The sequence below is a fragment of the Mytilus trossulus genome, chromosome 6, assembly GCF_036588685.1.
Source record: "Mytilus trossulus isolate FHL-02 chromosome 6, PNRI_Mtr1.1.1.hap1, whole genome shotgun sequence".
Lineage (NCBI taxonomy): Eukaryota > Metazoa > Mollusca > Bivalvia > Mytilida > Mytilidae > Mytilus > Mytilus trossulus.
The window spans coordinates 50,648,643-50,673,692 of record NC_086378.1 but is presented as its reverse complement, the minus strand read 5'-3'; the positions used below and the strand labels follow the sequence as shown (position 1 = coordinate 50,673,692).

The window sequence follows — 25,050 nt, the reverse complement described above, 5'->3', positions numbered from 1 at the left end:
GCGTAAAAACCCGGAAGATAGACAAGATGGCGCGGGATGTTGATGGGCTTTGTGATTATCACATGTTTAATGCAAGGTAGGTATTGGAGCGACGGATTCTTTAGAAGAATATAACATGGAATAAGCCTTTCCTAGCTGCGAAATCGCAAATGGGTATTTTTATTTGTATTTGGACCACGATCTCAAAGGGACTATAAGCACAGGGTTTCGAGGTCAGTACAACAGGTCCTGTCCAAATACATTTTAGCTACGGTAGCTAAATTTAACTATTATAGCTTTATTCAGCTTTCATGATTATCTCCCTTTGTCAGAATTAATCGTAAATGTCTTCAACATTGTAATTTCTGGGAGGAGCATGTTTATTTTATGCAGACGTATTCAGGAATCACTTCTTCAACATACGGTTAAAAATTTAAATAGTCTACCGTTGATTTAATTTTGACCATTTTTACACACATTTCAAGTAAAAAGTTGAAAAAATATTTTGACGGCAAAATTCTCATTTTTTGCTGTCAATGTTTGCATTACTATTTGATTAATTTATCCACCAAATTATAAGGTGCACGTAACAAAGATCTTGGAAAACTTCATTAAAATAGCAAAGGGAGATAATAAATGAAAGCTAAATCAAGCTATAATAGCTAAATTTAGCTACTAAAGCTAAAATGTATTTGGACAGGACCTGTACAATACTCCAATCAAACCTTTTTGGGTTTTTGGTCAAATTTCACCGAAAACTTGTTTACTGGTTTCCGGTTGTTACATAGGGAGTGAAGTGATTTTGTTTATTTTGTTGCAGAAGGTTGTTTTAAGCCCCTAGAAAATTGTCTCAGTCCTTCAAAAATCGACTAACCGGGTCTGTTTGTCACAAATACATGTAGGTGCAAAATGAAAATTACAACATGCTGTAAAAAATTCTCCCTTTGCTCTTATTGCCACAACGTCGTTTTTTCACCTGGAACGGATCCGGAACGGACATGAAAAACGTCTAAATACCCAAAATAGCGGCCAAGTGTTGATAGGAGTATGTATATGTGTACATAGATTAATATAAATGAATATTAATCTATGTACACATATACTTACCTCGAAACTCTGTGACTCTAAGCAAAAAAATTAATATGATTTTCAGGCGTTACCTGTTGATGCGACCAAATTTGTGTGACGAGCACATATGATTTTCTTTGTTGTTTACATCAGTTTTAATTACCAGAATACATGGATTGCGCATTTACGGGATCATTCATTAATTTAGCCAAACGGGGTAATTCTGGTTTAAAAACGTGACAATTGTTGATATAAAATAGCTGTCCCTTTGCTCAATGTTGTCATGATCTCATTTTTACCCCGAATGACAGCGTCTAAAAGTCCGCGAAACACCGTAATTGATGTTTGCGGCTAAAATTGTGACCGTTACAATCATTTGCAAACTGGAAGCGTATCAATTTCCATCAAGCTCCTTAATGTATTGGGTTTTTCATCAACACAATATTGAATATTTAGGCAATATCAACCCCAGATTTTTTCCATTTTAAATATGTTTCTTTCTTTGTTTAGCTGTTTTATTTGGTTAAGGGTTAGGGTTAGGGTTATTTGCTAGCTGTTTTATTTGGTTTATTCACTGAGGAGCAATTGTAGGTTTAATTTGTGTTCCGTTTCAAACCTTCTGCCAGTTTTGTATTTTCTCATATAAACTGTTAAAAACCGATATGTGTATTCACAGGCACTCGTACGCGTCTTGCTTTATATAATAAATTCTGAGACCAGTGCCTGTTTGTGTTCATTAATTAACCGTAAAATGAAAAAAATAGTATTTAAACTCTAATTATACTTTCAAGAATGTTTTTGTTTTATTCCAATTTTCATAAATCTGGGTTTAGTTGTCTTTTATTAGAACTTTTGGTTTCTGATGCTTTATCATGTCATAATTGATTTGGCCTTTCACTTTTCAACTGATTTCGTTTTTGAGGAAACCCTGTTTTTATTAGCAATGGTCTCGTTAAGGTACGCACACACTCCCGTGTGTTCGATGGACGCTTCCTAAAAACACTGGCTGAGTCTTGTTATCATCATAACTTTCCGTCAGCTTTTCAAAAGAAGCAGAAAACATGCTTCTATTCAATATTTTACCAGACATTCACTTTCGTTTTAATTCAATGTATGTTTTGATAAATCCCGAGCAATGCGAAAAAAATATGACTTCATGACACACGCTAATTGGATAAACGCCGAGAAGATCGAAATGTTTTCAAAAACACGTGTACCTATTGAGCAACGGAAAACTCTAACAGGGACCCATTTAAGCTACATGATGCAGGGATCTATTTTTAGAACGAAAGAAATTTCCAATTATAAATATTTTATAAAAATAGTTTACGCGACGACTGTAAACAGATAAGGGTAAATAACGCAAATGGTAGCCAATAAAAGGGTTGAGAACTCATGGTTTTGGAATATAATTGGGTTTTCCTTTGAATTAATTGGGTTATTGAATTTGAACCCTGCAATGGGCAATTGCATTGGGTTTTTTATTATTTGTATTGCTTATCTGGAGCTCTGAACTACTGAACCAAATTTGATGAAACTTGGTAAGTTGGTAGAGACTTATTAGTACATGTACTAGAACTTTATGAAAAATATCAAAATTTGTTGGAAGCGATTGGTGGCCATTTTGAAAAATGTCACAAAAGTGACAGAAATTCGTTACATTTTTGAAACGTTAACTCCTCCTAAACTACTGAACCATTTTCAACCAAACCATACTCAAATGTTCTATAGGGTATTGGGCCAAACAAAAAAATATGTGCGTTTCCTATTGCATGCCAGAAAAAAATAGGTAGGGAAAGTACAATTTTTTTTTTTTTTTTGTAATTTTTTTTTACTCTATGGGAGAAAAATCTCGACTTAATGGAAAATGGTGAAAAAAACTCTAGGGTACATGTTTGTAGGGACGAAAAATTAGGTAGGGTCGGGAAATAGGAAACACACCTATTTTTAGCTCGCCTGACCTTTCGGTCAAGATCATTCAGGGTCTCCATGGAATTATTATGATTTTTATGTCGACTACTATGTGTGCTGGAGCGACATATAGGGATTGCTTTGGTACCATGTGTCGTCCTGCGTCACAAAAAATTTCCGCCACACTTTTGAAGTTTTCTGAGGAACTTAAAACGGCAGAGGCTTGAAACTTTACACAAGTCTTAATACTATAGAACCATATTCTGATTTTATGCTTCTATGTCATCTACTTCCTGTTTACCGATAACTTATGCACAGCACAGGCAACAAATGCTATCCCTAGATTGCTCCATCTAGTTTGAATATTGTAGGGTAATGAGCACTGGATAAAATAAATACCTATAAATTGATTTTTTATATGTCACATTTATTTTAGAGAATATACAAATTAGTAAATTAATAAATGTTAAATGCCATGTGAATCTCTCATTGGAGCATACTCAATATTTTTCATATTTCAGGTTTGCAGGAAAAGTACCTTGTCTTTCAATTGGTAGAGATATACTACCCGAAGTGTATGGTAATGAGAAGTCAGAGATCACTGGTATACACTTTCAGAAAGTGAATGATGGCTTTGTTAAGGCAGCTATCAGAAGTGATTTGTTTATGTCAGTAGATTGGCCCAACGCTCCAACCAGGAACATGCTGCAGGGACCAAATCTAGATCTTAATACAGAGGGAAACCGCTTTGAAATTGTCCCACCAAACTTGTGGCTTCAAATAACAAACCTTTTGCTGCATCTTAAGCATGCCTTAATTCAAATGGTAAGTACAAATTGATTATTAGAGGACTAAATAATTTATTTTAACCCTTTCACTGATTGGTTCCCCTACAGGAAGTTACTCTCAGACGATGGCTTCCCTGGCAGTAATGTCAGACATGGAGTTTTCACATTTAATGTTGATAAATTGTTTTAATAATAAATAAAAAGTCCATGATCATTTATTGAAGAAAACAACAAAAATACGTTTTCAATCTTTTCTCAAAGTTGGAACCGAAATTATTTAAATAAAGCCGACTTTCCGCCATTTACAAGTCAAACTTCAAGATTGCCGTCAAAATTGTCCAAATTGACTTAAAATTCCGATATATTTACCAAAAGATTGGATAAAGTTTGATCCAAACAGTGTACGTGTCAAATCCAACGTCTATTTTGATCATTTCCAGCTGGAAAACGAGTATTCAACGCGAAATCGCCCATGTTCAGACCTAACATGCTTTCCAAAATTTGAAATAAAAAGGTTTTCCAACTTTAAATTGCCGTAAAATCAATAATATTTCGTCTTTTTTCACCCGGTTTTCAACAAAAACACCGCCTGACATTTGCCTTTCAAACAACAACAACAACAACAACAATACTTTATTTTAAGAGGGTTACACAGTTAGCTATATAACTAATCTTCCCTGAGGCCCTCATCATGAGAAATCAAACAAAATGCAAACATTTACATTGCATACATTAGTATAAAAAGTCAAGTATGATAATAATGTTTAATACAACTTGATAAAATGTGATGAAAAAAATAAACATGATGACATGATCAGTTTTTAATATTATTGATATAGCTAGGTTGATTTCAATAAATGATCTGTTATTTTGTATTTGAAAGAATTAACATTTGTAATATTTCATTATAGAATAATTTTCTGCAGTCTAGATTTAGAAATTTTTTAATCTTTAATAGTAGATATAGTCTAGATGATATTTTTGAGCAGATCACATCAATTTGGTTTGTCCATGTGAGGGAAGGGTCAATTTTAATGCTTAAAAGACTTTCACATGTGGAAGATTGTATCACTTGATTGTTAATAGTTAAACAACTCTCATTGTAATGTGGCATTGCTCTTTGCTTCGTTCCAATAATCATATATTTTGTTTTATTTTTATTGATGAACATATTGTTATCATTGCACCATTCCTCTACACCATGTAAATCTTCTTGTACCTTTGACTGTAGAGTTTGATAACAATTACCAGAAAGATGTAAAGTTGAATCATCGGCATATAAATCAGTGCAACAATTTTTCATATAAATAGGAAGATCGTTTATGTATAATATAAACAGAAGGGGGCCTAATATGGAGCCTTGGGGGACACCATACTTGATATAAAGTTTTTCAGAATGAGCATTACCAATTTGTACTTGTTGAGTTCTTTCATTCAAATATGATTTAAAAAAAGAAACAGCAGTATTATCAAATCCATAAATTTCAAGTTTTTTACAGAGAATATCATGATCTACTACATCAAAAGCTTTCTTAAAATCCAACAGGACTGCTAAGTTGATATTACCATCATTCATATCCTGTATCCATTTATCTATGATATTGATAAGGGCAGTTTGGCAAGAGTGTTCTTGTCGAAACCCAGACTGTGCTGGGTGTAAAACAGTGATCGGGAAGGTCGTGCGCCCTGCGCCTATAGCGCATATTGACCAGAAATGGCGCTTAGAGTGACAAATGTAAGCGCCCACGTGGCGCACGATATTTTTCACATCGTTTCGAAACGTTTAGATATCGTCAAATGGATTTCCGATCGTGTTCCGTGCCGCCATGTGTGTGTACACAACTGTATAATGTTGCTCCAATCATAGGAGCACCTGTATATATTTTTGGGACGTCTCATTGTTTTCCTATGGTAATAGAACCATGCGGTTTAACGTCTCGGGTGTTTTCCTATGGTAATAATAGAATCATGCGGTTTAACTGATAACCCAAAAAACGTAATTAACCATCATTCATGATATAATTTTTTATAAACAACTTTAAATTTGTGAAATTTGGCTATTACAGACGAGATGTAACTCTAATAATAATCTTTAATTTAGTTTCCCTTGCTATATTCGATTGAAAACCCCTGAAGCCTTTTTAGGAATATAGTTTTTGTCTCCATAAAAGGCGCTTAACTACAACTCCTGGTCATTTTTTGGTCTTTGACCAGTTTTGACATTTTGTAAACATGACCAGCGAATTATTGTTTTGTTCTATCAATTAGTGGTACTCTCTACTGTCATCGTGATAAAGTAATAATAATAATACATGAAGTGCAGAGGAAGTGCGTCTGGAATAAGTATGGTATCGACGAAGACCCAAATTTATTGTTAAAAAATCCAACATGAACATGAACAAGCCAAGGCAACAGTACCAGTTTAAACATTGTAAATAAAGGTTATCTTTAATATTGTCTGCTTTGGAAGAACTTATTGTATATTCATTGAAATTACAGAATCACAGGAACAATTATTATCCATGATATTATTTAAAATCGTAAAGGTAAGGGAGCTACCATTTGATTTTTATGGGGGGGCTAGGATGAAAAATTTTGTCCTGCCTTTTTTTTTAGCGGTAATCTCTGTCCTGCTTTTTTATTTTTCACTCTGTTCGGTCCTGTCTTTTTTTTTTAGTTTATCCTGACTTTTTTTTACCTAAATTGTCGTCCTGACTTTTTTTTTTTTGCAAGTGTCTCATCCTGCCTTTTTTTTTACTTAAAACTCCTGTCCTGCCTATTTTTTTCAAATTTCATCCTAGCCCCCCCATAAAAATCAAATGGTAGCTCCCTAAGTACCAACACCTCTTTGCCAAAAAATAATGATACTTTTTATTTTTTTTACCGAAGTCAATTCAAATGGCCCACTCATTTGACAATATGGCCCATTATTTTTTAAAATGGCCCATTGAATTTATATTTGAGGGGCCATGGGCCCATAGTGAAAAAAATCTTCCAGATCACTGGTAAAAGATCTAATCTTTTTAGGTAGTCATACAAATGTTTTGAAACATGCTTTTCTAAAAGTTTTGATAAAACGGGAAGTACAGAAATTGGTCTATAATTTGTTGCCATGAATTTTTCACCAGCTTTAAAAACAGGGGTTACTCTTGCATTCTTTAGAACACTGGGTAATGTACTTGTATCTATTATTCTTTTAAAAATGTAAGTTAAAGATGACGTTATGAAAGGAGCACTCAAACTGGAAGACCGCCAAAGAATGATAACTCCGTTTTCGCGCCATATTACGGACATACAAAAACCTATACCGCAAATCCCGGTCAACCGGGAACTGTCGTCTCGACGTTACTTTTCTAGATCCCAGTAGACCGGGAACTGTCGGTGAAAGGGTTAATATAAGAAAGTCAAGGTACATGTACAGTTACATGTATTGGCTCTGGAAATTTGATGTCAATTTTGCTTAGTTCAGGATGTCAATTTTTTGTATTAATTTGAGGATTCCCTACATGCATACACATGTAGTTTCCCTATAATTCTTGATATACATGAAAATTGGCAATTCTGTGCAGTGATGATATATGCACAGGCCTATCAACCAGGTTTGCACTTTCAATCACTAATGGAGGTGTAATGCATACTTATCATGCTTATAGTTAATTGTTTTGTCTTTTTTATGTCGCCTGCTTTAGCAGAGTCGGCATATAGGGATACCATCTGTTGTCCTGCGTCGTCGTCGCCGTCACAAACTTTCGTCACACTTTTCTCAAGAACTACTCATCATAGCTATTCGATATTTGGTATACAGCTTCAGCTATTTGTCCTATACCGCGCTATGCGATTTCAGACCTCTGCGACCCCTACTTCCTGTTACCGACATTTTTACCTGCGTCACCAACGGTGAAAGCAGGTCTAGTAGTCGCTCGATTCCGTCCGTCCGTTCGTCCGTCCGTCGCAAAATTTTGTGTAATCCGTAACTCAAAAAGTATTCAACCTACATCATTCAAACTTTACATAGTGATTATATATATATTGAAGATGTGCACCTCCTATTTTGGAGAAATTTGAAAAAAAATTAATGTGATTTTTGCCGTTTTTGGACTTAGCCATTTTTCACAATAAAATTATACTGTACAAAGAAGGATAACTCTATCACAATATTTGAATAATTGGCAATGTTGAATAACAGAGTCCTTTTTATACGACCGCGAAAATTTTAATTTTTTGGTCATATATTGCTATCACGTTGGCGTCGGCGTTGTTGTCCGAATACTTTTAGTTTTCGCACTCTAACTTTAGTAAAAGTGAATAGAAATCAATGAAATTTTAACACAAGGTTTATGAGCACAAAAGGAAGGTTGGGATTGATTTTTGGAGTTTTGGTTCCAACAGTTTAGGAATTAAGGGCCAAAAAAGGGCCCAAATAAGCATTATTCTTGGTTTTCGCACAATAACTTTAGTATAAGTAAATAGAAATCAATGAAATTTTAACACAAGGTTTATGACCACAAAAGTAAGGTTGGGATATCGATTGATTTTTGGAGTTGAGGTCACAACAGTTTATGAATTAGGGGCCAAAAAGGGGCCCAAATAAGCATTTTTGGTTTTTGCACCATACAGTACAATTTTCGGGAAAGCCATCCCAAACTCCATACACCGAGTTTTTTCCTGGTGTGACACCAAGAAACGCCGACATCACTCCCTAAATTCTCGGAGAAAATTTGGGAGTATTCCCTCCGACTTCCGCGTAAATCCGTTACCTTTTGTTTATTGTATTAGCGACATCTCTCCCAGTCTGGAGTGACGCGGTGTCACACCAGGTAATTAATTGCCCTAATCCTTCTGATCTATGACGGCACGCGACAGTCAAGGTATGCGAGATTTCTAATGTAATTAAACAATTGTATTTCCTGTCTATTGATTATCAGTTTATATCTGATTGCTTGAAACAAATGAAAGATTAAAATCAAAATCAAAACGTTGTTGTTAATTCTTTTAATTACTCTGTACATTTAAATCAATTTTTAAAAACAACTATATTTGATTTTGACTTCCGTTTTTTATCAGTAAATAAATATTCAATTTACTAAAAGAGATATAATTTTGTAACAATAAACGGAGACTAACGCTGAATAAATTAGGGTAGTTTATAGAAAAGTTACACGTCTCAAAGTTTTGTATACAAGTAAAAAAGAAAATATTATTCACTATCTGTTATGCTAATAAGTCTAAGCCATTTCCATTTTATGATTACAAAATAAAAGTTTTAAAAAGCAAAAGGTTGTTGTTAATGCTTTCAATTGCATTAAAGTTTTATAAAAAATAAAAATCTATACTTGATTATGACCTCGGGTGTTTTTTATCGGTAATTTATATAACTTACGAAAAGAGACATACTTGCGTGAAAATAAACGGAAATTAACGCTGAAGGTATAAAATGTGAGAAAGAAAGAAAATAACGTGTCTTAAAACTTGTATATGCAAGAAAAAAAGAAAATACTTTTCACCATTCCTTATGCTTAATAAGTCTAATTTTCGTCGTATATTGCTATCACGTTGGCGTCGTCGTCGTCGTCCGAATACTTTTAGTTTTCGCACTCTAACTTTAGTAAAAGTGAATGGAAATCTATGAAATTTTAACACAAGGTTTATGACCACAAAAGGAAGGTTGGTATTGATTTTGGGAGTTTAGGTCCCAACAGATTAGGAATTAGGGGCCAAAAAGGGACCCAAATAAGCATTTTTCTTGGTTTTCGCACCATAACGTTAGTATAAGTAAATAGAAATCTATGAAATTTAAACACAAGGTTTATGACCATAAAAGGAAGGTTGGTATTGATTTTTAAGAGTTTTGGTCCCAACATAATAAGGGGCCCAAAGGGTCCAAAATTAAACTTTGTTTGATTTCATCAAAATTGAATAATTGGGGTTCTTTGATATGCCGAATCTAACTGTCATGACTGTGTATGTAGATTCTTAACTTTTGGTCCCGTTTTCAAATTGGTCTACAAGGTCCAAAGGGTCCAAAATTAAACTTAGTTTGATTTTGACAAAAAATTAATCAGTTAGGTTCTTTGATATGCTGAATCTAAAAATGTACTTAGATTCTTGATTATTGGCCCAGTTTTCAAGTTGGTCCAAATCGGGGTCCAAAATTAAACTTTGTTTGATTTCATCAAAAATTGAATAAATGGGGTTCTTTGATATACCAAATCTAACTGTGTATGTAGATTCTTCATTTTTGGTCCTGTTTTCAAATTGGTCTACACTAAAGTCCAAAGGGTCCAAAATTAAACTTAGTCTGATTTTAACAAAAATTGAAATCTTGGGGTTCTTTGATATGCTGAATCCAAAAATGTACTTAGATTTTTTATTATGGGCCCAGTTTTCAAGTTGGTCCAAATCAGGATCTAAAATTATTATATTAAGTATTGTGCAATAGCAAGTCTTTTCAATTGCACAGTATTGCGCAATGGCAAGAAATATCTAATTGCACAATACAGTCGATTCCACTTAATTGCATACCGCTTAATAGCATAATTCGGTTAATTGCATACTTTTCTCCTGCACAGAACCATTTCCCATTCATCTAATGTTAAATTGTATGGTTATATGCATAGCCCCTCAAGTGGCATTTCGGTTAATTGCATAGAAAATAATCGCCAGCTAGATATGCTGATTTAAAACTAACGAGATTTTTGACCGGAAACAGCAATTTGGTAAGTATATTTTTCTTGAATGCATCATATTTTTTTTTATATTATTTCACATTTACTTCTGTGTTATTTAAATAAAATTTTAAAACAGTTTCTTTCGTGTTTATATGATTATAAAAAAGGCCTCGATGTGTACACAGGTAAAGTTTCCCATATTCTATTTTAAGCCTCGAGGTCATAAAGATGTCAATCAGCTGATTGTTGTAAAAACACAACCATTCTATGATCTTCTATCTCAAAAGGTGTTAATTATTGATTGCATTTCAAACATTGTTCATAGATTACATTTTGGGTGTATTTTTAAAACAATAACGCCTGCTAATTATCGATCATTATCCAATGTGCAATCTCGTAATTTGGCATGGGGTGATCTACATTTATGTTAAATATTACAGGGCATTTATATATGGTTGAAGAATTTCATACATCAATCTTTATTTTAAAAATTTTTTGAAAAGAACATTAACTTAAAATTATTATATTTTCTCACTTTCAACACTCGTGTCCAGCAAATAACCCGTGCAGGACCCCATTACCTGTTAAAACTGCTTTGCATAGATTATACGAAACTAACGAGGTTATTGTAACAGTGTTACATCAATGTGCAATCGGTAAATACTGCACATTAAAGGCAGTTCATTACACATTTATTGTATCAAATGATTATAAACTGTGTAACATTGTTCTACAGTTTGTTTTAATCAAAGCGTAAAAATATAATTTGTACATCCGGGTTATAGAAACAAATCTATTTTTAGAACAATGTTATTTTCGTATCTCAGGTAAAGGAAAAGTCGGTACATAAATAAACTAAAACTAAATGTGTTTATAAACTTTATTGAAAGAATAAACAATGAAATAAAAATGCACAACACTAGACAAATAACTTTTATTAGAATAAATAATCATTCAATATGATGTAAGTGGATTATTGACGTTCATCTTTCTTCATGATTTCCTCTATCGATGTTATTTAACTCCGTATTTTGGCATTTCGGATATAAGCATACTCCGCTTTATTGCATAATTTCGTCTGACAAATAGGCTATGCAAATAACCGGAATGTACTGTATTGTGAAATAGCAAATTTTTTTTTAATTAGAGTTATCTTTCTTTGTCCAGAATAGTAAGCAAGAAATATCTAATTGCAAAATATTGTGCAATAGCAAGATTTTTTTTAATTGGAGTTATCTTTCTTTGTCCAGAATCAACTTAAATCTTTGTTATATACAATATACAATGTATATTCACTTTTTACTACCAACTGATAAATTAAAATAATCTTTACCATTCAGTGATAACAAGCAGTTTTTTTACATCTTAATATTTTATGATGTATTTAAATGAGTAGTTATTGTTGCAAACTCCATTAGAAATTTTAATTGAGATTAGTTTTGGAATAAGGGAAAGGGGGATGTGATTAAAAAAATTGGGTTCAATTTTTCTCATTTGAAATTTCATAAATAAAAAAGAAAATTTCTTCAAACATTTTTTTGAGAGGATTAATATTCAACAGCATAGTGAATTGCTCTAAGAGAAAACAAAAATTTTAAGTTCATTAGAACACATTCATTCTGTGTCAGAAACCTATGCTGTGTCAACTATTTAATCACAATCCAAATTTAGAGCTGAATCCAGCTTGAATGTTGTGTCCATACTTGCCCCAACTGTTCAGGGTTCAACCTCTGCGGTCGTATAAAGCTACGCCCTGCGGAGCATCTGGTTAGATAATGTATGTTGGACATTTGCCAGACATGACTATGATGTCATTTTCTATTTTTATTTGCCAATAACTTTATGTTAATAACTTCATTGGAAATTTGCCAATATAAAATGTTGCTGATGAAGTTTTTTTATTGTTTTATACAATAAACAATGTATATTCACTTTTACTACCAACCAATCTTTACCATTCAGTGATAACAAGCACTTTATTTTACATTTTAATATTTTATGATGTATTTAAAAGAGTAGTTATTGTTGCAAACTCCATTAGAAATTTGAATTGATATCAGTTTTGGAAAAAGGGAAACGGGAAACGGGGATGTGAAAAAAAAGGGGGGGTTTAAATTTTTTTCATTTCAGATTTCATAATTAAAAAGAAAATTTCTTCAAACATTTTTTTGAGAGGATTAATATTCAACAGCATAGTGAATTGCTCAAAGGCAAAAAAAAACTTTTAAGTTCATTAGACCACATTCGTTCTGTGTCAGAAATCCTGTTTACCGACTTAGTAATTTTGTTAGCATTTATGGCCTAAATGAAAATTTTCGTCACACTTTTCTCAGGAACTACTCATCATAGCCCTTTGATATTTGGTATGCAGCCTCAGCTATTGGTGCCATAACACGCTATGCAATTTCAGACCTCTGCGACCCCCACTTCTTGTTAACCGACTTTTATGGTCTTAAGTGAAAAAAAATTTGTCACATTTTTCTCATGAACTACTCATCATAGCCACTCGACATTTGGTATGCAGCCTCAGCTAATGGTCCCATATCGCACTATGCTATTTCAGACCTCTGCGACCCCAATTTTCTGTTGGCCTAATTAGTATGTTTTTTAGCATTTATGGTCTTAAGTGAAAATTTTCGTCACACTTTTCTCAGGAACTACTCATCATAGCCACTCAATATTTAGTATGCAGCTTCAGCTATTACCAGAATTGGCCAAAAAAATAAACATTCTTAAAATGTGTTCAAAATTTACCAAAAGGCAGAGGAATATCCATGTTTTTTTAAATTATATTCTCTTTTCATGATTTTTCGCCAAAAATTGATGTTTTCTACACTTTATGACGTCACTGCGAAGAATTATTGGTACGTTAGGGAAGTAAAAGCGGAAGATATGTCACAAGCAACTATTTCTGCTAAAATATGCAAGGTTAGAACATTGCCATTGAATTTTTCATATTTTGCTGAATTTTAGGGTCATGTGAGCTATAAAAAAAAAAGTAGCATCAATGGTTTCAGCTAAATCAAAATGAAGCATTCTTGAATTTTTTCCAAAATTTATTTATATTTTCTCAATAGAATTATATGTTTTTAGATGACCCCTGCAAATGGACCTCCACCCCAGTCATTACATGATGGATTAAAGAGCGACATATGGACTGGTGGGATAAACAACTCCCGTAATGAAACACCTAAACCTGTGCGATTGGCGTCACTAAAGCAGATCATTGGAGAGCATTGGGTAAGTTAGATGTAAGGTATTTATTGCCAGATAATGTATGTTTGCTTGCCTTGACTGTCACCCTGTAACAGTCCGGTTGTATTTTCCTATGAGTTGTTATATTTTGAATGAGTAAGCACAATAATCTCTAAACTTTGATGCAAAATTGCCTATAATTTGGAATTTTAAATCACATTTTTCTAACTTAGGTTATTATGCTGCCTGCAACGTGTTACAGAAGTGACATAAAGGGATGAATTCCTGTCAGCCCGCGATTGTTAACCAGGCAGGGGTTTATCAGCACGTTTTGGGAAAAAGGAGTCTATGGTCATTTTGGGAATTTTTCATCTGCGTTCCGGTGAAATTGGGAAAAAAACATTTCCTCTGCTCCTCCCCCTCCCCAAATTGGTACATGTACAGTTTTGTATGTTATAATGAAAAAAAATATTTTACTTTTATTTAAGGGATGACAAAAATGTTTAGTCAGTCCACCATGAGATGAATATGACAAACACATACTATTCACAATGGTCCCCAATCATGCTGCACTCGGCGTAGCTTTTATTGTTCAAATAAGGGAAATGATATTTTCTCTATATTTAGCAAGTGAAAACTCTTTGATCTTTCCTAACCATTTAATGTGTTCAATAACACACAGAAGCCAAATCTAGAAATGGTACATGTGATGTATATCAAAAGTGTAAGAACAATTCTGACCCCAAATGCCTGTGTCTTTGACAGTCTGAATGTGTATAAGATAACTGTAAGGTAACCAACTCATATATATGATTGTATATATAACTCAGGTGGATAGTCTGTCATACAGATAAATTACAAAAATCACATTTTTGAAATCTTTATAAGCTAAGTTTTTTATTGTTTCTAACATATGGTGAGAAAAATTCAAAGGAAAATGTTTATCTCTCTTAAAACCAATTACATGTATATTGACATTGTACATGCGGCATTCAGAATAGTAGGATTGAAGATTATATTTGCATTTAGAGATTGTATTCATAAAGTTTTCGGACTTTCCCAACTAGCTACAACCAAATTTGAAAAAGGAATTCATTGTAAAATGTATGAGGGTTTTCACATGCTAAATATAGGTAAAATATTATCTCCCCTTATTAGGGCCCCACAACTTTGTTGTGGACGCCTTATAGTAATCAGTCTGTCTGTCCGTCCATAACAAATCAGTTTTCCTGACTTTTTTTCTTAACGCTTGCAGATATTGAGCTGAAATTTTGTATGTGTGTCTGGTATGATGAGTTACAAGTCAAGTTAAAGTTTTGATCCGGTCTGTCCATATTTGACCAAGTTACGGCCCTTGGACTAAAATAACAGTTTTCCAGACTTTTTTTCCAAACGCTTGCAGATATTGGGATGAAATTTGTATGTGTGTCTGATATGATGCGTTACAAGTCAAGCTTAAGTTTCGTTCGGGTCCGTTGATTTTCAACCTAGTCAAGCCCTTGGACTTTTCCAATAGGGTTCAATCAGGCGGGGCCTTTCGAGATGGCTGCCATCTCCCTGATGTCTAGTTTAAACAAACATTAGGATTTTTGTTGTCCAAAAAGATTTTTTTTCTTCAAACTTTCGGTGTAAGTATTAAGTTGTAATCAGAAATTTTGTAGGTGGCTGAAAATCATCAAAAATATCATTTTGCATTAAAAATAATTTATAGACAATTATGGCAATGTACAAACAAATGTGTTGATATTTTTAGATGACCTTTCAAGGCTAGATCTGCACATTTTTGTGTATATTGTATGTGTAGAAGTCTAAATATATTAAATGTAGATCACAACACCCAGTGCATTCAGTGTTAGGGGAATCGCTGTAAATGCCATAATTAATTTGAATCATACTAATATATTAAATGCTCTGTAATGTCTCAAAATTTATTCTCTTTTAGGTTGAAAATGCGTGGATACAAAGCTTTGCCCTTTGTATTACTGAAGGTATGGGCCAAGAACAATCATCTATCCAAGATTTCTTAACGAACCTACTTGGCTTGGGTACAGTATGGTCAGACATTTACTGTATAAATACACCAGCGGAAACATCTAGGAATAAGTCATTGAGGGAAGGCGTTATGCACTGTCTTACTTATGGATTTCATGAAGATCAAATTGATAGAGCAACTGAACAAATGCAACGTCCACGTGAACAAAGATTAAGAGAACGTGCACGTGGACGTGAAAAATATTACGCGACTGAAGATGGGAAATTGACTCATAGAGTTGTTATACCTAAAGCTATGGATGACAGACAAAGATCCAAGTCTAGATCCCCTTCTCCTACAAATGACATCCGTCCACAGGTAAGGCGGCGTATACCACCTAGACCGTTGCCACCAAACGACATCCATGATTTTTTGGGGGATGCAGATAATTATGATCTGCATGCCCCCAATTTACATAACTTTTTTGAACCACACAAACCAGATTGTGTAGTAGTTAAAGAGCAGAATATTGGACAGAACCTGTCTGCAGCACTATTATGTACAGTGGAAATTTGCTCCTGGCAAAGGTTTGGGGAAGCAAATTTTAGACGAACTCTGAATCATGCAACACATCAATGTGTACAGCAGTGCCTAGCTGGGTTATCATTTAACCAGGAACATATTTTGGGCCTCGTTTTTGTTCCAGATGGTATTAAATTGGTTAAAGTTGAGCGAGATCCAAATCAAATTTACAGAGTAACAGAAACAGATCTGATTACTTGGGATGATACCAACCTGATACTTCAATTACTTCGCTATTTACAGAACTCCTTCAATAATTAAGGGACAAGGTTCCGTGTGGGGGGGGGGGACTCCTAAATATATTTCTAAGTATATTTTAAAACTCTTAAATTAAAGATACCGGTATAATATACATGACATATTTAATGTTCTAATATTTGTACAGTTTAGAATAAATTTCTACAGAATCACTAAATAAAGGCTTGTTACCATACAAGGGCCTAATTTTTATCACTATTACAACTACAAGTCATTCAGACAAAAAATACACTTTTCTTATTATTATATGCAAATTAACAAATTAAGACTGACAGACCAATAATATTGCCCTTCTTTGAGATACTTCTTATCTCTATATCTTTATGTCAATCTTATTTCAGAAGTTCACTTTAAAACGCTTGCAGTTCATACTCACAACCATACATATTCAGTATACTAGTGTATACTGGTAATAATAATAAGCTTATTCTTTTACATATCCTTTCCACGTCCCTAGCTTAAAAATGCGTAATGATGGAAAAAACAACTTTACAGGGTTTGCATGGAGCCTCTTGTTTTCAAATTTGGTTTTCAGAGAAATAGGCACCATCTATGGTGTGTAGACATCATACTGACCAAATTGTAACATATATCATAAAAAGGATGATTTTATCCTGAATATTAAAGGGCCACCGTTATAATAGAGTTTAATAACATGTAAAACTAATTAGATTATACAAGATAAACAGTAGCAGAGTGACAAAGAGAAAATAATCAGTTGTTGACAGCTCAATTTAATTTACATCATGATGACCTTTTAGTTTTACATGCAATAGTTAGAATGACATAATAGAATAATTTGCTGTCAGCATCAATCTATATTACAGTTTCTTTACATGTGTTTAAACTGTAAAGGTCATGATGTAAAACAAGTGTGAAAAAGTGTGACATCTGTAATTATTTGCACTGTATATAGAAACTATATATTTTTTGAATCAGTGTGAAAGAAGCTATCATATGAGACTGGAAGTGACATTCACTTTACTAGAAGTAGCTAATTATCTCCCTTATTTCACAGAAACTGTTGATAGGATGCCAATTTTAACTTTGAGAAAACCAGAACTTTCTTCTTAAAATATTGATGTGAAAAGGCCTTCTTTTTTCTTTCTTTTCTTTCTTTTTATTTTTCTTCTGCCTAATTTTGTTTTTGTGATAAATATTTGTTTCGCAATATGTTGCTTAGATATTTTTCATATTATATCTTATAGTTCATGCGCTTTTAGATTTCATCCTGCTAAGACAAACAATTTTCTTTGTAAAGAGTTATCTCTGTTTTCCTTGTGACTGCATCTTTTCTGTAACCGAAAAAGAAGGGCTGAATAGCTAGTCAAGGTCGCTAAAAACTTCCATTTGTTTGTGAAGGTCACGGTCATATTTTTGATTTTGGCTTATTTTCTATTCTTTCTAAAAACTGTACATGCTGTATAAGATATCGACAACATATTTTTACTGAAATTGTAAGTTGCGACATCTAGTAACACATGAATTTTGGTTGAAACATTAAAGTGGAGTTTTCTCCCCTCTTATATTAAAAATTAGGCTTATAGTGATATAACTCATTAACCATCCATGATTAAGACCTATGGTCTTTTGATTTAAAGAAAATTGAAGCCCTTGGTTTATGACCTTGAAATTGAACTCAAGGTCATAGGTTGAATTGATGTCTAGATTTTAACCTTTGCTTTTACCTCATAATTATACATGATAAAGCCATGGGACTTTTTGCATTACGTTGCAAGACACGTGACCATGGAAAAACCAAATTGAAGTGACCTTGTGTAAACCAGAAGTAGCTATTTTTTGTACTCATTTAATGCAAAAGTGAATTGAACAATATATTTTGGGAAAAAGTATCAAGTAAACTATCAAGTAAACTATCAAATAATGGGACAATAACTTGAGTTAAGTGTATGGATCTCCCTGAAATTGTGCCACAAGATTCCATATCACAAAGGGAAAGCTGTGATTGAGTTTGGGGGTAATAGTGAGCTTATCTTTATTATATTTATTTCTTTAAATGCTGGACTTGTACAATTATTTGTCACTTATTTATTTATAATCTTTACAATATTGTTGATGGATTGAAATTAAGACAATGAAATTGTGTATATTTAAAATTATTTATACCATGGTCATCAAATTGTCATTTTAATTTAATGTATTTGATGGTATGTTCTATTTGTTAGTAAAGTTTAATTTTAACATGTTATGTACATATTATGTCTGTTTATAAAAAAATATTTTGTTTGTTTGTATTATAATTATTTTTATTTTTAACCGGATTTTTGTGACAAAAATGTCGGTTATTGATTTGGGGATGTACGGCGGGCGGCCGGGCGGGCGGGCGGGCGGCAATCAAATGTTGTCCGTGCATTTACTCATGAACCGTTCAACCAAAGCTTTTAAAATTTTAATATGTTGTTACTGACAACTAAATGAAGGTCAAGTTCAATAATGGCGATTTTGACTTTTACCGTTCAGGAGTTATGGTTCTTGAAAGATTGAAAAATAAAGTTTCCAGTCATGTCCCTGCATTTACGCATGAACTGTTCTACCAAAGCTTCCCAAATTTTAATATGTTGTTACTGATGACAAAATAAAGGTCAAGTTCAATAATGACGATTTTGACTTTTACCGTTCAGGAGTTATGGTTCTTGAAAGATTGAAAAATGGAGTTTCCAGTCGTGTCCGTGCATTTACGCATGAACTGTTCTACCAAAGCTTCCCAAATTTTAATATGTTGTTACTGATGACAAAATGGAGGTCAAGTTCAATAATGACGATTTTGACTTTTACCGTTCAGGAGTTATGGTTCTTGAAAGATTGAAAAATGGAGTTTCCAGTCATGTCCGTGCATTTACACATGAACTGTTCTACCAAAGCTTCCCAAATTTCATTATGTTGTTACTGATGACAAAATAGAGGTCAAGTTTATTAAAGACGATTTTGACTTTTACCGTTTAGGAGTTATGGTTCTTGAAAGATTGAAAAATGGTGTTTCCAGTCGTGTCCGTGCATTTTCTCATGAACCATTCAACCAAAGCTTTTGAAATTTTTATATGTTGTTACTGATGGCAAAATAGAGGTCAAGTTCAATAATGACGATTTTGACTTTTACCGTTCAGGAGTTATGGTTCTTGAAAAATTGTAAAATGGTGTTTCCATTCACGTTGTTGCATTTACTCATGAACCATTCAATCTAAGCTTTTCAAATTTTAATATGTTGATACTGATGACAAAATGGAGGTCAAATTTGATATTGACGATTTTCACTTTCACCATTCATCAGTAATGGTTCTTGTGATATTGCCAGGACACAAATAAATATTAATAAATCCGGTTTGCTGTCGTTGTGACAGCCTCTTGTTTTTCATTAGAAACCTCACAAAACCAATAACTTGTCATTGATTGAAGTGAAAATAAAGTAAAAAAAATGAATTGCATTCTACAAATGTATTTATAGAAATTATTATATTTATATTTTCTTAATCTATTTTACATAGTAAATAATTGTGTTATTTTGATATGTTCGTATACAAAGTTAATATTCATATACAAACTTAATGGCAATTCTTTATTCACATTTATGAATAATGGTCTTTATATAAAAGTTGATAAGTTTAAAAAAAAATGTTTTTACAGACAATGAAATAGTTTTTGCAGTGATTTTGCTAGCATTCGTCATTTTCGTAATTTACGAAACAGTTTTCAAAATGGCAAAAGAATTTCAAATCAATTTCGTCACTTAATTCTGAAAGTATAAAGATATTTTCCCATGAAAATACTGTGAATCTACCTGTCTCTGTGTTTTTGACAAGTTTTTGACCCCAGGTAATTAACATTTGCAACAGGTGTGAATGATTACAACTAATCTGATTATCACCATCGGATGGGTCACTAATCCGTTAATTATTAATAAACCTCATAATTGACCATCATAATTATTTTCCCTATAAAAATCAGTCAGCATTTCAACAACTAGGAGTATAGTTTTAACATTGAATCAAATACTGATAACTACCAAATATGCCTAAGACTTGGTCCTTTAGAGTCGGACAAAGATGTTGTTAGAAATATACATCCTTGGTCCCTTGCTGTTACACATTGACAAACTACGGTTAACTTAAAGTAAATGTAGAGACAACTAAAGGTTTAATTTTTTCAAAAAGCAGGATGTAAAAAAACACAAAATTTTATTTGAATAATAATGAGCTTGAAATAGTTAAAGATTATAAATATCTTGGTATATTCTTTTGTAAAAGTGGATCATTCTTGTCTACAAGAAAGTATCTAAAGGAACAGGCAACTAAAGCCATGTTTGGATTATTGAAGACATGTAGAACAAATAACTTATCTATTGAATGTCAAATTGATTTGTTTAAAAAATTAGTAGAACCTGTAATACACTGCTTTTGAGACAAATTATAGAAAACTTCATCGGCTCTAACTGAAAATATGGACAATTTTATGTTTAGGGGGTCTTTTTTAAAATTGAATAAAAAACTATATAATATAAAAAAAAAAAAAAACTGAATAAAAACCTGTTTTTTTTCTAATTATACCTTGGGAATGAGAATTGTTTATGTCAGTATATAAGATTTTATTGTTTAAACTAAAGATAGCAAAACATTTTACACTGTTTGAGTCTTTTTATAAGTTTTCTAGAAATATGACTTTCATAATGCTTTAAGGGCATACGATACAGTTTTCAACCTGTATGTACAAGTTGATGAAAATTTGCATATAGGCTATTCTTTACCTCATTAAATCAAATATGTAATAAAAAATATACCTTCATGTGCTACTTTGTGAGTAAAATGAGTTCGAAATTTTGTATATTTGCTCAAAATTCAGATTTGTGTCCGTATTTTCTTTTTAGAAAGAAAGACATAACTTTTTTGTTTTAAAAGATAAACACAAAATGGTTTTTGTTAAATAATCGGTAATTTTTGTATTTTATAAGTATCATTAACAATTTTTATTTCGAAATAACTCTATATTTATCAAATGTTCATGAATAGAGAGGAAAAAACATCATTTTTTGCTGCATGTTTATCAAAATTAAAAAAATTGCGCTATTTACAGTTTTATAAAATTTGGGTCACATAATCTCCTTGCAAAATGAAACAAATTGCTGTTTAAAAAGATAGGGGTCCATGCACTCGTTTTCAAATTAAATCAGTTTGAATGATAAAAATCAGTTGAAAAATGCATCTTTTCCTGATATATCAGAGTTTGACGTCGCGAAAATAACATTTTACGTTAGCAACGTCATTACCTCCCCTGTAACTGTATCGTATGCCCTTAAAGCCATGCAGTACTATTGTGAGTGTTTGTTATTTTTTTAATTAATTTATCATGTTGCAAATATACATGTATAGCATATTTCTTTCTTATTTGACTATACAGTTACCAATGATAAGGAGATGGAGACATGAATACAAATCTATACAGATAAGATAAATACATATAATGAATTATTTGCAAGCAGTGAACAATCAATTATCAAAAACAAAACAAAACAAGAACTGATTCTTCTTAATATTTTATTTTCATTCAAATAGAAAGGCAATAAGGGTACTATAAACATATTACAATTTGATGGAAATTTGAAGAAAAACACAATTTCTACATCATACGGTTACTTTTATGACAAAATTTATGTCCCCACCTGATCTGAGTCCTAATCTCCTGACCAAAATTTCCAAATCTCCTGATCTGAGTTTCACAGTCCATTAAACTGCCACGAAAATTTCCCTGTTTACAGTATATTGAAATGGATGGTTGAGGTTCCAACCCACAACCACATGATGTTACTGTTTGTATGTCAAAATGATTGTAACGAATATATTGGACTCTAGTCCCCAGTGGTCATCCCAATCCTTTGTCATTTGATAATGTGCAAAATATTTCCAAAGGGTCAAGATCCCCAACCCTATGAATCCCCTGCCATTTTAAAATGTTGTGAAATGTTTGTATAACTTATCATTTGTACCCACACCCTTAACCATATACACTCCTGTGTGTCATGTAAAAAATGCTTAATAGTGTACATTGTAAGCCCTTTTTTGTCATTCCTACCCCAAATATCTTGTAATTTTTCAATATTTGAACCCTTAGTTCATATATATTCATGTCAAGATGAATTGATAAATGTACAGGGTTAGCCTTTATGTGTCATTCCAACCAATCTTATTTGAGGATATTCTATTATCTTACCTCCTATACATTTCTAGGAATATGGTTGGTTAAAATTGTCCTCGTGGAAACCGTGTATATTTAATATTAGGTTAGCTTATTTCATACACGGTTAGTAGTGGAGTTACGTCCTTTTATATTCCATATAAGGTAATAAGGAGTCTGGGCTTATTTCATACACGGTTAGTAGTGGTGTGACGTCCCTTTAGAAAAACAAAACAGTACTGAGAAAAAATCTTAAAGGTTTCAACAGATGAAGAAAGTGAAATAAATTCATAAAACACATTTAAATCTAAAAAGTTGTCATTGTTGGCATCTGTTTTTGTAGGATCAACGGAAGTAGTTTCTTAATCATGTTAATGCTAACTGTATTGAAGACTTGCTCATTTTGTTTTAATTTTACACGTTAAAATAGGCGGTAAGATAAATTCGTTACATAGTGTGCTAGTGACGTAATACAGGATATATGGGGTCAGTAAATTCCATATTTGGATTCCAGCTTCGCTCTCACACCATATGGAATTTACTGACCCACTAGTACACTATGTAACTAATATTATCTAGAAAATAGTCAATTTTCCTTCTAAACCATACATTTTACGCAAGATGAATTGAATGAATAATATAGGGAGACCAAAGGGGTTTATGTTAATGTGGACCTTGTTTGGGAGGTTTTGTTATATCTTTCTGTTACAATCATTTCTTGTTTTATCTGATGTTGTAAATAAGCCTTTTTGTTAATCTTTATCATCTTGTTTTTTTAATGTGGCCAGTAAATATTTCAAATTTCACAGTCAGATACATTTATATGATATGCCATTCAATGAATTTGCTCCTTGTTGAGTCTTATTTGAATTTTACATGTTGTTTTCAATTATATCTTTTTTAAATATTTATTTTATTAATATCGTTGTAGACTAAAGGAGAAGGTATGGTAACTGTAATGCCATTGTTTTGGCACCTATAATTTGAATCAGTTTTAGTATTGTTGCATTTTTTCTTACTTATTTGTTGTTAACTGCATTAGGTCACACTTCTAATAATAAGTGCAAAAAAAACCCTTATAAACAGTCTCATTTTGAGTTCTTATTATCAACTTTTGAATACACAAGAGTTTCACTTTCATTTGATAGAAATTTTGTGAAAAAGTCACTTTTCAGGTTAAATGACCAAAATGTAGCTTTTTCACTTTTTTCAATATTTTTGCAAAAACAGCATGCTTAATTTCTCTCTGACAGGTTTTTTCTGATATCTATTTGTGTTTGTGGTATTTATTTCAGTTGTTTTACTCATTTGTGAACTCTGAACACAAAATACAGAAAAAAAAGTTGAGGGCCAGTTGATGGCCATGTGGCGGACAGTTGAGGGCGAGCTGTTTTAAGCAAAATAGTTGAGGGCTAGGTGTTAAGCATCTTAGCTCAACTCAAACCTGGCCAAGCACTGTATGTTTAATAGATGTCGCTCAACTGGCCCTCAACTGAAGCTTGCCATTAAGTTGAGGAATAAGTTGAGCAATTGATCTTTGGTTTTCATATAGTTAAGCAAAAGTTGAGCATTCAGACTTTGAAATTTTTGTAGTTGAGGAAAAGTTGAGCATTCAGACTTTGAAATTTTTGTAGTTGAGCAAAAGTTGAGCAATTAGAAATATGACCTGGTGATATGAATGTTATGTGCCATCTGTTTTATCTGTCTTTAGTGCAAATGGACAGGAAGTATTATTATTAAATGTACACAAAGTTTGAGGCAAAATTAAGGGAATGTATTTATACATTTTTCTGTATTTTAACTTAACTAAATCTTTGACATAAAGATAAAAAACAAACAGTATTTCTTTTATTATAATTAAGATATATCAAATATTCAAGAAAATATTACATGTTTTTCGTCTTCTATGTTATCATTACACATAAAACACATTCTTTCGTCTACATTATACAAACAAAACATAACTTAATTACATTGTTTACAGAAGCTCCCATATCGCCATAGTTATTTCTGTGTACCTGAAAATTTGTACTAAGGCAAACTGGGATTAATTTTATATAATTATTTTGACAGCTAAGGCGAAATGAGAATAAACCATCAGATGATGAATTTTCAGTTTATATATATTAAGTACGAAAATGTCAAATTATAGTGTAATGAGATTTTGAGCCATCTCATTGATCAGTATGCTACATAGTGCCCCCAAATGACCAGTATAAAACTATCCAGCAAGAGAGAAAAGGGATAGGTCAATATAAGAAACCTTAGTAACAAGGCAACTTCAGTTCAATTTCAAATGTCAGAGGGAATATCTTTTTAAATGTGGTAGGAGTACCAAAGAGACAACACAGCGTAGTTAAAGTAAGCAATAATAGGTTATAATACAGCCTTCAACACAAAGGCCTGGCTCACATTGGACAGCATCCTACTAAGGGCTCTCTTTAGA

At 32.6% G+C, this 25,050-nt stretch overlaps 1 protein-coding gene across 1 annotated transcript; it reads left to right on the top strand.

The window, feature by feature from the left end:
• Positions 1-23,912, top strand: LOC134721476 (uncharacterized). The gene is made up of 4 exons (XM_063584528.1): positions 1-76; positions 3,480-3,783; positions 13,508-13,654; positions 15,552-23,912. Exons 1-4 carry the CDS (start codon positions 27-29, stop codon positions 16,422-16,424), a joined length of 1,374 nt encoding a protein of 457 aa, XP_063440598.1. The 5' UTR covers positions 1-26; the 3' UTR covers positions 16,425-23,912.
• Positions 23,913-25,050: the final 1,138 nt, after the last annotated feature.